This window comes from Eleutherodactylus coqui, chromosome 8, assembly GCF_035609145.1.
Source record: "Eleutherodactylus coqui strain aEleCoq1 chromosome 8, aEleCoq1.hap1, whole genome shotgun sequence".
In the NCBI taxonomy this organism is placed as follows: domain Eukaryota; kingdom Metazoa; phylum Chordata; class Amphibia; order Anura; family Eleutherodactylidae; genus Eleutherodactylus; species Eleutherodactylus coqui.
Window position 1 is genome coordinate 175,037,209 of NC_089844.1, and position 14,795 is coordinate 175,052,003.

General features: G+C 47.6%; 1 protein-coding gene across 1 annotated transcript in view; it reads left to right on the plus strand.

Moving 5' to 3' along the window:
• Positions 1-4,173: 4,173 nt before the first annotated feature.
• LOC136577223 (guanylate-binding protein 1-like) overlaps positions 4,174-14,795 on the plus strand; it is a 48,516-nt gene continuing 37,894 nt past the window's right edge. Inside the window, exons 1-3 of the mRNA XM_066577029.1 lie at positions 4,174-4,262; positions 13,283-13,485; positions 13,595-13,722. Of these exons, the coding sequence (XP_066433126.1) occupies positions 13,311-13,485; positions 13,595-13,722 (303 nt within the window). The 5' untranslated portion in view covers positions 4,174-4,262; positions 13,283-13,310. The remainder of the gene's footprint in view (positions 4,263-13,282; positions 13,486-13,594; positions 13,723-14,795) is intronic.

Here is a 14,795-nt window from a genome sequence, read left to right on the forward strand (position 1 = left end):
CCATCTATAATGACTAGGTAGATAATTTGTTCACAGCAGAGTTCACCTACAACAATGCTCAACACAGTTCAACTGCCCAGAGCCTATTCTATTCAAAGTACAGTACAGTACCCGTCTTTATTCCTGGCCTCCCTATCAACATTCCGGTCCCAAAGGTTAGCCATAGACTGACTACATTAGCAGAAACGCAGAAGCAACTAAAAGAAACCTTAAGCAAGCCCAGAATACCTATAAGAAGACGTCCGACCATCATCGCCAAGCAGCTCCTACCTTCTAGGTTCGAGAAAAGGTGTGTTTAGCCTCCAAGTACCTGAAGGCGCTTGTACCCTCTCCCAAGCCTAGGCAAAGATTCTTAGGACCTTAACCAATTGCAGCAACGGTCAACCAGGTGGCATTCCGATTGAAGCTCCCAGGCAGCCTGAGAATTCACCGCCTTTCATTTTTCCCTACAAAAACCATTTTATGAGAATACTTTTGTGGGAAGACATCAACCGCCTCCCCCTCCTGTGAAAGTTCAGGGCCAGAACGAGTTTGTGGCGAAGAAGATTCTAGACTTCAGACTAAGGAGAGGTAAAATACAGTATCTTGTGAAGTGGCAAGGGTATGGGCCAGGGGAGAACTCCTGGGAGCCAGAGAAAAATGTGCATGCTCCGAGGCTCACAAAGGAGTTACCCAGGGAATCCAGCACCTGGAATGTTTGGAGGCCATCCTCAAAGTGGGGGGATACTGTCAGGGCTCAAACCCACAACCTCTTGTGTCCCAGTTGACAGCTCTCTCCGCTAGGCTAAGCCAGCACTTGGATAGTTCCCTTGTGGAAACCTAGCCTTGTTGCATATTTTTCAAGTTACCTAGCTCCTGTCTGCTGGTCCTAACCCCGCCCCTGTTCTTGATTGCACTCCCTATAAAAGCCTAGCTCCCTCAATGTGTGATTATTGTGTTCCACCACTGTGATCAAGCTCCTGTTCCTCTACTGCATATTGATACCTGGTGCTGCTGACCTTTGGCTTCCATTGACTACACTTCCGTCTCATCCATTTGTACCGCTTACTGTGACTTCCCAATAACGACTCCCGGCTATTTTGACTACTCTCCAGCGACCGGATCAGCTACTACAACTGCGGCTCTAATCCAGCATCGGTAAAAAGCGACACACTTTTCCTTCTTCTCGCTATGAAGCGGTCTGTCCTTCTCCCAGCACTCAGCAGAAGCACCAAGGATTCCTGGGTTGAATGGACACAGGCTTAGATTAAGGAAGTCGCTCAGCCTCCTCCATATTCTCCACCGATCTGAAAGCCTCTCTTCAGTGCCGGAGAGATACGATCACTCACTGACAGATTTCTTCTGGACTCCCCTCTATTGCATTCTTGCAGCCACATACATATAACATCTTGTGACCACAAATGATACACAAATATTTTCCAGACATGACCCAGACATTAACCAATTCATGCCTGCAAACATCCAAGACACATAAATCAAACCAAACAACACATTGACACAAGACAGACATGGACAATTTGTGACGGGCCCACTAACTCTGGGCCACGACACATGAAAATTGTAACTTTTTTCCTCCTGCTTTGCTTTGAGTAATCAAATACGCAGTACGTCCCTAGATGAAATCGATAAGGGGTCTAGTTTTCAAAATAAGGTCATTTGTGGGGTTTCTCTATTGTTTTGGTCGCTCAAGGGCTCTACAAGTCTGCAATGGGGCCTAAATCACCTTCAAGCAACATTTCTGTTCTGAAAGCAACGGCTGCTCATTTTGGTTTGGGCCCCGTTGTGCATACAGACATAATATAAGGGCCACAGTGGGTATGCTTCTGAACACAGGAAAAACAGAGATATTCATTTTGCGGTGAAAATTTTCATGTGCAAAAAAAACTGTCTTTAAAATGACATATTTGCAAATATATAAAGATTTTATTTTATTCTCCTCTAAATTGCATTAACTCCTGAAAAAAAACTGTTGGGTCAAAATTCTCCTGACACCCCTCAGTGAATACATTAAGGGGTGTATTTTGTAAAATGGGGTCATTTGTGGGAGTATCCATCATTCTAAAACCTATGAGCTTCTGCAATCTTGGCTTGGTGTAGGAAAACAAAATGTTTCTAAAAATTAACTAATGTTAACATTGTACTGGATTATATTTTTCTCCTGCAGGTTTCAGGGTATTCTGTAGCTTCCTAATTGTATAGTGTTCACACACCATCAGGCCAGGTCAGACACAAATGTTGAGTCTCCGGTCTAAGCTGGATCTGCCTGGTATGTCGTCCAGACCCTCACTTTATTGAAACACATAATACCTGCCCTTTATGAGCGTATAACAGATTACATCAGTAACATGTAGGATTCCCATATGTTGGGCTATATGGAATTCTCCGCCTCCCTCCCCACACCTCTCTCAAGTCCAATGTATAAGCCAGTCTTTGTATTCTCAACATGTGGTCAAGCAAAAGAAGTTCCATTGTTCCAGAAGTTGAAGGTGGGGAAAACGCCCAAAATGCATACAAGTAATACAGTATAAGAATGTGACTTTAACTCTTAGAGGCTGGAGAAGAGCTTTACATTAGGCTAAAGTTATAAACACACATCTTTCACCATGCCATTGTCCAGCAATTACCATAATGAAATTATGCAGCCATTAGCCTCTACAGAGTTAAATCACTACAGCTTCATAATACATCTAGTTTATTACAAATCAATAGACATTTTACGCTAACTAATCATCATGTCTACAACAACATAACTATGCTAGGCTAAAAAAAGAGAAAATGTCCATCCAGTGCAAACTTTTTACGCCCCCTTGTGGATCCAGAAGGAGGCAAAACAAAAAAAAAACCAAAAAAACACAATGAGGCAGAAGCCAATTTACCCCATTTTGGGGGGTAAAATTACTTCCCGACTTCATAATAGCAGTCCGAACAGTCCCTGGATCAACATTTGGAAAGCACCTACCTGACTCCAAGACCGACAGTTGGATGATACCCGGGTCATCAACCCTTCTGACTATATAATGTCTATATCTTATTATGTTGAAGCACTGTAAAAAGATGTCTAGTCCCTCTTAAACTGCTCTATTAATTTTGCCATCACCACAGAGTTTTGGGACACTGTTAAGCACGTCTCCTAAATGATTTAAAAAAAAAAAATTCACATCTGCTTCCAGAATAAGGGCTTATTCAGATGACCGTATATCGCCCGGGTTTGCACGCCCGGCTGATATATGGTGTCTCTCTCTGCAGGGGAGTGGGGGGAGGCTGGAAGAGCCGGGAGGAGTACACTGAGCTCCCTCCCCTCTCTGCCTCATCTCCGCCCCTCGGCACTATTTGCAATGGGAGGGGGCGGTACGTGAAGGGAGGGGGGGGGGTAAGTCCTGAAACTTAGCTCCACCCCCTCTCATTGCAAATAGTGCCGAGAGGCAGAGAGGGAGCGGGAGCTCAGTGTACTTCTCCCGGCTCTTCCAGCCTCCTCCCCCTGCAGAGAGGGACACCTTATATCGGCTGGGCGTAAATACCCGGCCGATATACGGTCATCTAAAAAAGCTCTAAAGAAAACAGATGGAGAAGTATATCTTATCAAAACTTTGTACAGAATACTTTCACATATTTGACATATTGCAGTTGAAAATGTGAAAAAAGTCAATTTTTTCAAGATTTTCGCAATTTTGATGCTTTAAATAAATATACACAAATTCTATCGGTCTCTTTACCACCTAAATGAAGTACAACATGTGGCGAAATACAATGTCAGAATCACTTGGATATGCAAAACCTTTACAGAGTTTGGCCTCGTCATTAGGTGAAAATAGGCTTCTTCATTAAAGGGTTAATTATTGCTGCTCAGCTCATGTTACTATTAGGGGTTAATTGCATCTCCTGATGATAAATGACACCATTTTCTGTTTCTGTTTAGCATAATGAGCTCCAGAATTATCAAGCAACATAAATCACTGCATTTACCAGCTTCATTACTGATCATCCTTACCGTGTAATGTGGAGCCTCATTTATCAGGACTGTCTGACAGCCCAAAGCAACCAATCAGAGCTCAGCTTTCATTCTTCCAGACCAACACAAGTAAGAGCTGAGCTCTGATTGGTTGCTAGGGCCAATGCCGATATGTTGACCTCATTTATGAGAAGTGGATACAGCTTTCTGCTAACTACAAATGAAAGTGAAAGGAGGTAAGAAACAATAATCTGAGCTACCAAGGAGACTCAACCAGACAACTTACAGAGAAACAAACACAGGGATATTGGAGGTAGGTGTGTGTGTATGTATGTGTGTATGTGTATGTATATTGCACAGTACCCCTTCCCCTGTCCTGTATGAATATATATATATAAACTGCACGGTGCCCCTTCTCCTGTATGTATATATACACTGCACTGTACCACTTTTCCTGTATGTATATACACTGCACAGGACCCCTTCTCCTATCCTGTATGTATATATACACTGCACTGTACCCCTTCTCCTGTCCTGTATGACTATGTATAAACTGCACGGTACCCCTTCTCCTTTCCTGTGTGTGTATATATATATATATATATATATATATATATATATATATATATACACACACACTGCATGGTACCCCTTCTCCTGTCCTGTATGTATATATACACTGCCCGGTACCCCTTCTCCTGTCCTGTATGTATATATACACTGCCCGGTACCCCTTCTCCTGTCCTGTATGTATATACACACTGCACGGTACCCCTTCTCCTGTCCTGTATGTATATACACACTGCACGGTACCCCTTCTCCTGTCCTGTATGTATATATACACTGCACGGTACCCCTTCTCCTGTCCTGTATGTATATATACACTGCACGGTACCCCTTCCCCTGTCCTGTATGTATATACACACTGCACGGTACCCCTTCTCCTGTCCTGTATGTATATACACACTGCACGGTACCCCTTCTCCTGTCCTGTATGTATGTATACACTGCACGGTACCCCTTCTCCTGTCCTGTATGTATGTATACACTGCACGGTACCCCTTCTCCTGTCCTGTATGTATGTATACACTGCACGGTACCCCTTCTCCTGTCCTGTATGTATGTATACACTGCATGGTACCCCTTCTCCTGTCCTGTATGTATGTATACACTGCACGGTACCCCTTCTCCTGTCCTGTATGTATGTATACGCTGCACGGACCCCTTCTCCTGTCCTGTATGTATATATACGCTGCACGGACCCCTTCTCCTGTCCTGTATGTATATATACGCTGCACGGACCCCTTCTCCTGTCCTGTATGTATATATACGCTGCACGCACCCCTTCTCCTGTCCTGTATGTATGTATACACTGCACGGTGCCCCTGCTGCTTGTGTGTGTGTGTGTATGTGTATACACATACACTGCACTGCACGGTACCCCTTCTCCTGTATGTATACATACACTGCACAGGACCCCTTCTCCTGTCCTGTATCTGTATATAAACTGCACGGTACCCCTTCTCCTGTCCTGTATGTATATATACACACACTGCACGGTACCCCTTCTCCTGTCCTGTATGTATATATACACTGCACGGTACCCCTTCTCCTGTCCTGTATGTATATATACACTGCACGGTACCCCTTCTCCTGTCCTGTATGTATATATACACTGCACAGTACCCCTTCTCCTATCCTGTAGGTAGATGTATACGCTGCACAGGACCCCTTCTCCTGTCCTGTAGGTGTATGTATACGCTGCATGGTACCCCTTCTCCTGTCCTGTATGTATATATACGCTGCACGGACCCCTTCTCCTGTCCTGTATGTATATATACGCTGCACGCACCCCTTCTCCTGTCCTGTATGTATGTGTATATATATATATATATATATATATATATATATATATATATATATATATATATATATATACACATACACTGCACGGTACCCCTTCTCCTGTCCTGTATGTATACATACACTGCACAGGACCCCTTCTCCTGTCCTGTATCTGTATATACACTGCACGGTACCCCTTCTCCTGTCCTGTATGTATGTATACACTGCACGGTACCCCTTCTCCTGTCCTGTATGTATATATACACACACTGCACCGTACCCCTTCTCCTGTCCTGTATGTATATATACACTGCACGGTACCCCTTCTCCTGTCCTGTATGTATATATACACACACTGCACGGTACCCCTTCTCCTGTCCTGTATGTATATATACACTGCACGGGACCCCTTCTCCTGTCCTGTATGTATATATACACTGCACAGTACCCCTTCTCCTGTCCTGTATGTATATATACACTGCACGGGACCCCTTCTCCTGTCCTGTATGTATATATACACTGCACAGTACCCCTTCTCCTGTCCTGTATGTATGTATACACGGTGCAGTACCCCTTCTCCTGGCCTGTATGTATATATACACTGCACGGTACCCCTTCTGCTGTCCTGTATGTATATATAAACTGCACGGTACCCCTTCTCCTCTCCTGTATGTATATATAAACTTCACGGGACCCCTTCTCCTCTCCTGTATGTATATATACACTGCACGGTGCCCCTTCTGCTGTCCTGTATGTATATATACACTGCACGGTGCCCCTTCTGCTGTCCTGTATGTATATTGTGAGACGGTCACCGGCAAGGTGCTGGAGGGCAGGTATATTTCGCCTAGGATGCTCTCCTATGCTGCCTTGGGGAGCGCTTGGGCAGATACGTGCCACCGAGCAGCCTGGGCTCGGTGGAGGAAGCTGGCAGTATAGTGTTAGTAGCATTAAGCTACTAACACGTTGTAGCAAGTAAGTGGCTCCAAGCCACATAATCCGGGCCGGCTTTTCCTGGAGTGACCAAAGTGAAGGGTGGGATGGTCACTCCCACGTACCAGGTGAGGCTGGTACCAGGCCTTATAAAGCCTGAGCCTACAGGGCCAAGAGGAGAGCTGAGACCTCTGCAGGTCCGAGAGTCCTGGCTGGCTGTGTGCAGGAGCCATTTTGGTTACCAGTGTGTAGACAGGGACGCCACATGTATAGTAAGTGCTCAGACGAGCAGGATTTACTTTATGTTTGCCTGATGTAAAGGCCTGTATTTTGCTTTGTTTGCTCGGAAATAAACCCAGGCAAAGCCTGGACTAAAGACTTTATACTATGTGTCACTGTCTCTGACTGCTTATGCCCAGGTTGCTACCGATCCTAAACGCTAATCCCTCACATATGGTGTTTGGATGCGGGCAGCGGTCTTAAAGAGTCATACACCAATTAATGGACATTTTGCTGCAGCAGCTGGAGAACCGTTGCTAAGGGCAACCACCCAAGAGAGATTGACTGGAGAGTGCTGTAACCCCCATGTCCTGGGTGAAAGCTGCAACGGCACAGCCATCAGATACAGCCAAGATGAAGGATCTGATGAAACAGCTGACGCTAATGACGGCGACCCAGTAAAAGGTCCATGAGCAGGCCATGAGAGCTCAGGCCGAGACTAATGCTCTACTGGTGGAAGCCAATCGTTTAGCCTTGCAGGAGCAACAGCGGGTTAACCATCAGCTGCAAGAGCAACTCCTGGCGGTGGCGCAAAGTGTGCAGAGATCGGCTGGTTCGCTCCCCACCACCCGTACCGCGGTACAGGCGGCCTTACAAAAGATGACGGCCACCGATGACATCGAGGCCTGTCTCGCGGTCTTTGAGAGAGTGGCCGAGAGGGAGAAATTACCGGCGCCTCAGTGGGCTGAGGTAGTAGCGCCTTTCCTGACAGGAGAACCCCAAAAGGCCTATTTTGACCTCGGTGAGCAGGATGCCAAGGACTATAATAAGCTCAAAGGTGAGATCCTGGCACGCTTGGGTGTGGACACCAATGTGCGGGCCCGACGCGTACATGCCTGGACTTTCACTGACGAGCTGCCAGCTCGTTCCCAGATGTACGACCTGTTCCACCTGGTGAGAAAGTGGCTGCAGCCGGAGGAGTCGTCCCCGGCAGAGATCGTACAGAAAGTGGTTCTGGATACGTTTATACTCTCGTTGCCCCCCGCAATCCAGCGCTGGGTGGGACAAGGAGGTCCCCAGGACGTGGACCAACTCGTGAGCCTCGTCGAGAGGTATAAAGCCACGGACGACTTACTGCAAGCCGTGCCTCCTGGACGTTCCAACCCCGGGAACAGCAAGTCGGCTGGAGAACCTGGTAAGACTGTTCCATATGTAATGGGTGTCAAAAGTGTCCCAAGGGGAGTCGGCTCAGAGGGGGATCATTTGGGGCAGAGGAGGAGCCCCAAATGGACATTCGGGTCCCGGGTAGAACCCCAAGGAGACCGGGCCTCCATACGATGTTGGCGCTGTCATGAGCCCGGGCATCTTGCTGCCAACTGTCCCCTCACTGTGGAACCCATGGACTGTGACTCTGCCCAGTGGAGGTTGATGTTCACACGGCCAGTATGTTCTGCAGAGACTGTGTCAGAGACTGATCGACCATTATGTCACCTAAAGGTGAATGACTTTGCGGTGACAGCTCTACTGGACTCAGGGAGCTTGGTTACGCTGGTGCATTCCAGCTTGGTCGATCCTACAACTGTCACCGGCCGTCGCATGGGGGTGGTGTGTGTGCATGGGGACACCAAGGAGTATCCTATTGCCCTTGTAAGACTTGAGACTCCGTGTGGACTTGCCACCCATGAGGTGGGCGTCGTAAAATCCTTAATGCACACCGTGATCCTCGGGAGAGACTTTCCCCTATTTTGGGACTTGTGGCGACACCGAGGGTCGTCTGCAAATAAGGTTCATGATAATGCAAATGTGTATGATGTGTGTCCAGAACCGTTTGACCCTGAGGGTACGGTTCCGGCAGTAGGGGTAACCCAAGAGAATGGGGATAACTTTCCCTTAACAGTATTGGCGGGTGAGACGGAGGTACAGGATGAAGTAGTTGCTATGCCTGACTTAGAGGTCTCACGTGCCAATTTCGGAACTGAGCAGCTCCGAGACTCCACCTTAGTAAAAGCCAGGGAAAATGTGATAAATGGGGAGCCTCAATTTCCAGGGGCTGATACTGTGTTTCCACACCTTGCAGTCAACCAAGAATTGTTTTATCAGGTTGACAAGGTCCGTGGGGAGGTTGTGGAACAGCTGGTGGTACCTCAGTCCTATCGTAGGATGGTCTTAGACCTGGCGCACAAGCATGTGCTGGGAGGTCATCTCGGGAGCGAAAAGACTAGGGAACGCATCCTTCAGCGTTTTTTCTGGCCTGGGGTACATGGTGATGTAAAACGTTACTGTGAATCGTGCCCGGAGTGTCAAATAACAGCTCCAATGCCCCATTACCGGAGCCCCTTAGTGCCCTTGCCCATCATAGAGGTGCAGTTTGAGCGGATCGCTATATATCTAGTTGGGCCCTTGGTAAAATCTTCCCGGGGTCACCAACATATATTAGTGGTAGTAGACTATGCCACCCGTTACCCCCGAAGCCATTCCTTTACGCAATACGTCATCCAAGGGTATTGCAAAGGAACTACTTCACATGTTCTCCCGCACGGGCATACCAAAAGAGATCCTGACGGACCAAGGAACCCCCTTTATGTCAAAGGTCATGAAGGAATTGTGTAAGCTGCTGAATATTAAGCACTTACGGACGTCTGTGTACCACCCACAGACGGATGGTCTGGTTGAGAGATTTAATAAGACCCTAAAAAGCATGCTAAAAAGGGTAGTCAATAAGGATGGGAAGGACTGGGACTGTCTGCTGCCATATTTAATGTTCTCAATCCGTGAAGTCCCACAATCCTCCACTGGGTTCTCTCCCTTTGCAATAGTTTATGGTAGACATCCCGGAGGGCTCCTTGATGTAGCTAAGGAGACCTGGGAGCACGAGTCCACCCCCTACAGGAGTGTTATTGAACACATCTCCCTCATGCAAGATCGAATTGTGACGGTCATGCCCATTGTTAGAGAACATTTACAGCAGGCTCAAGAAGCCCAAAGCCGGGTATATAACCGGTCCGCCAAGGTGAGAACCTTCAACCCCGGGGATTGGGTACTAGTGTTAAAGGGGTTGTCCCGCGCCGAAACGGGGTTTTTTTTTTTTTTTTTCAATAGCCCCCCCCCCGTTCGGCGCGAGACAAACCCGATGCAGGGGTTAAAAAAAAAAAACCCGGATAGTACTTACCCGAATCCCCGCGCTCCGGTGACTTCTTACTTACCTTGTGAAGATGGCCGCCGGGATCTTCACCCACGGTGGACCGCAGGTCTTCTCCCATGGTGCACCGTGGGCTCTGTGCGTTCCATTGCCGATTCCAGCCTCCTGATTGGCTGGAATCGGCACACGTGATGGGGCGGAGCTACGGGGAGCAGCTCTCCAGCACGAGCGGCCCCATTCAGAAGGGAGAAGACCGGACTGCGCAAGCGCGTCTAATCGGGCGATTAGACGCTGAAATTAGACGGCACCATGGAGACGGGGACGCTAGCAACGGAACAGGTAAGTGAATAACTTCTGTATGGCTCATATTTAATGCACGATGTATATTACAAAGTGCATTAATATGGCCATACAGAAGTGAATACCCCCACTTGCTTTCGCGGGACAACCCCTTTAATGCCCACCCTAGAAAGTAAATTCCTAGCAAAATGGCAAGGGCCCTATGAAATAATCGAGAAAGTCGGAGAGGTAAACTATAAAGTGTACCAGCCGGGTAAGCGGAAACCAGAACAGTTGTACCATGTAAACCTAATTAAGCCATGGAAGGACAGAGAAGCCCTGACTGCAGTGAGCACCCCCCATGGTGCGGTCCCAGAGGTGTGTGTGTATCAGGGTCCCTGTCCAAATCCCAACAGCAAGAGTCTAGGGAATTTATACGACGTAATTCAGCTGTGTTCTCTGATATACCAGGGCATACTGGTGTCATAAAACACAGGGCCGGAAAGCTACAGGGCAATGCCGATGCCTTATCAAGGACGCATTGCATGACGGCGAAAGGTGTCCGACCCCACAGGCTCGAACAGAGGGGGAGGGTATGTGAGACGGTGACCGGCAAGGTGCTGGAGGGCAGGTATATTTCGCCTAGGATGCTCTCCTATGCTGCTTTGGGGAGCGCTTGGGCAGATACGTGCCACCGAGCAGCCTGGGCTCGGTGGAGGAAGCTGGCAGTATAGTGTTAGTAGCATTGAGCTACTAACACGTTGTAGCAAGTAAGTGGCTCCAAGCCGCATAATCCGGGCCTGCTTTTCCTGGAGTGACCAAAGTGAAGGGTGGGATGGTCACTCCCACGTACCAGGTGAGGCTGGTACCAGGCCTTATAAAGCCTGGGCCTACAGGGCCAGGAGGAGAGCTGAGACCTCTGCAGGTCTGAGAGTCCTGGCTGGCTGTGTGCAGGAGCCATTTTGGTTACCAGTGTGTAGACAGGGACGCTCCATGTATAGTAAGTGCTCAGACGAGCAGGATTTACTTTATGTTTGCCTGATGTAAAGGCCTGTATTTTGCTTTGTTTGCTCGGAAATAAACCCAGGCAAAGCCTGGACTAAAGACTTTATACTATGTGTCACTGTCTCTGACTGCTTATGCCCAGGTTGCTACCGATCCTAAACGCTAATCCCTCACAATATATACACTGCCCCTTCTGCTGTCCTATATGTATATATACACTGCACGGTACCCCTTCTTCTGTCGTGTGTGTGTGTGTGTGTGTGTATATATATATACACACATATACATACTGCACGGGACCCCCTTCTCCTGTCCTGTAGGTAGATGTATACACTGCACGGGACCCCTTCTCCTGTCCTGTATGTATATGCTGCACAGGACCCCTTCTGTCCTGTATGTATGTATGTATACGCTGCACGGGACGCCTTCTCCTGTCCTTTTGTGAGGGTATATATATATATATATATATATATATTGCCATATGTTCTTTATACTTTTATACCTATATGCAAGTTTTATTCAATTCCAAATGAGAAAAAACGTATATGTCGCCTTACATCAGATATTCCAAGAGGCCTTGCCCGGCGAAGACAAAAACGTATCTTGAACAAAATGTATCTTAAACACAGCAAAGAAGAACCAGACATGAAGGACGCATGTACTTGGCCGATTTCCCAGAAGCGCTGGAACAAGATATCAAGATGTTCAACCATGTACATAATTTTCACTGTCTCAGGCCCGAAATCCGGACTGCCCATATATGGTTATGAGCCCATCACCCCCTGGTTGGTGAGGGGACAAAGGGTATAAGATCTCATGTAATCTGTAATAAAGCACGACGTGGGCACAGCTGAGAGCCATGTCCCGTGTGAGAAACTATACCAGACCTCTGTGTGGTGTCTATTCTTACGGCCGGCAGCGGGGCAAGTGGGGTGGGCCTGATTGGTGCTGTATTTAGAATTTTAACCCTGAAACTTTAGGTAGATGTATACGCTGCACGGGACCTCTTCTTCTGTCCTGTATGCATATGTACACTGCACGGGACCTCTTCTGTCCTGTATGTATATATACACTGCAAGGGACCCCTTCTCCTGTCCTGTAGGTCTATGTATACGCTGCACGGTACCCCTTCTCCTGTCCTGTAAGTAGATGTATACGCTGCACGGGACCTCTTCTTCTGTCCTGTATGTATATATACACTGCACGGGACCCCTTCTCCTGTCCTGTAGGAAGATATACACTGTACGGGACCCCTTGTCCTCTCCTGTAGGAAGATATACACTGTACGGGACCCCTTCTCCTCTCCTGTAGGTAGATATACACTGCACGGGACCCCTTCTCTCCTGTAGGTAGATATACACTGCACGGTACCCCTTGTCCTCTCCTGTAGGTAGATATACACTGCACGGGACCCCTTCTCCTCTCCTGTAGGTAGATATACACTGTACGGGACCCCTTCTCCTCTCCTGTAGGTAGATATACACTGCACGGGACCCCTTCTCCTCTCCTGTAGGTAGATATACACTGCACGGGACCCCTTCTCCTCTCCTGTAGGTAGATATACACTGCACGGGACCCCTTCTCCTGTCCTGTATGTATATATACACTGCACTGTACCCCTTCTCCTCTCCTGTAGGTAGATATACACTGCACGGGACCCCTTCTCCTGTCTTTTATGACCAGGAATGACTTTTGCATGTTTTTCTCTTGTTCTTGTTGAGTTCTGTGGTGCTGAGATATCAGGAGTAATGGGAATCACACACTGTGTAGATGTTGGGTAGATTAGATTGCGAGCTCCTGAGGTCAGTTGCAGTATGTGTACAGCGCTGTGTTATATGTGGGTGCCATATTAGCAGGGTAATTGATCTTACATCTAATGGATGTTTGTTTTTTATTGCTTTCCATTCTATCAGTTGTGTTTCGTTCCCGTTACATTTGACGATGGATCTCCCAGTGTGTCTGATCGAAAACTCCGCCGATGGAAAAATGCAGGTTAATGCAGAAGCCATCAATATCTTATCCCAGATCACCGAGCCGGTGGTGGTGGTCGCCATTGTAGGCCTGTATCGGACGGGGAAGTCCTACCTGATGAACAAGCTGGCCGGATCTCAGAAGGGTGAGTGCCATCAGAGACCGATATAATATACAGGTGCAGCGGAGCCAATGCAGTGTGACAAACTCCACTCTACTACATCTGACGGCATCTATATCTGCTGTTTATGCAGGCTTTGCTCTAGGAGCAACCGTCCAAGCTCAGACGAAGGGCATCTGGATGCGATGTCTTCCTCATCCCAATATGGCGGGTCACACGCTGGTCGTGCTAGACACGGAGGGTCTCGGAGACGTGGAGAAGGTCAGTCAACAGCCGGAAGTTAATATTAACTCCTCTTATTACATTGCTCCACTATGTAGGTAGCTATAATGAAGCTGTAATCTTAAAGGGAACCCGTCATCTCTTCTGACCAGCATACACTAAGTTTATACATTGTTCTCTATGGGAGTTTGTGTTCCCAACCTGCAGGGAGTCCGATGTGCTGACAGGTGCCAGTAGGGGAATGGGTGGCATTGTAAGTATAAGAAGTCCATCTTTAGACTCCTTGTTACCTGTCCTACGAGCGCCATAGCTCAGTTTGTGGTGTTCATTATATTCTGATGGTGATAGACAAAGGCGAAGGTTTTAATTAAAACATGGATACTATGTATATGACATGACTCCACAGGAGGGTTCATATACTTGAACATTGTATTATAACATATCATAGCATCGTAAAGGGACAGCGACTACACATTCACCATAGTTTACAATATATGGCATAACCCATAGGGCAGAGCATCACTTCCTAGTTTTCCTAATATAGCAGCAAGGCGAGTGTCAACTCAGGCTTTCCCCATGTATGCCTGATCTGACTAGTATTTAGCAATTCACAACCTAAGAGCTCCCACCCACTGGCGATATTTTCTCCACTGCGATGCGATTCTAAAGTTAACGTCTCGCATCGCAGTGGGAGAAAAAAATTGGCATGATGCCGGGATATCAGCATCACGCTGACATATCGCCAGTCCTTTCAATGGGGCCAGCGGCAGCAGCGCTAGCCCCATTGAAAAGAGATGGAGAATGCCGGGGACTTCTGCCACAGCTGTAACAGGAGTTTCCTTCATCGCCGCGGGGACCGCGGGGATGAAGGAATCCTCTGCCACAGCTAAGAGCTATGTGTGATTGGCTGAGGGCTCAGCCAATAGCAGCTACTGCTTAGCTATTGGCTGAGCACTCAGCCAATCTGCTCAGCCCTTTCAGGAGGCGGGGATTTTTAAATCTCCGACTGCTGAAAGAGCTTCATAGCAGTGCCGGGGAGCCAGCAGAAGGACGTGGCTGAGTGCAGGAGAGGTGAGTAATAATTTTTTTTATTTTTTTCACCACTTATTGAT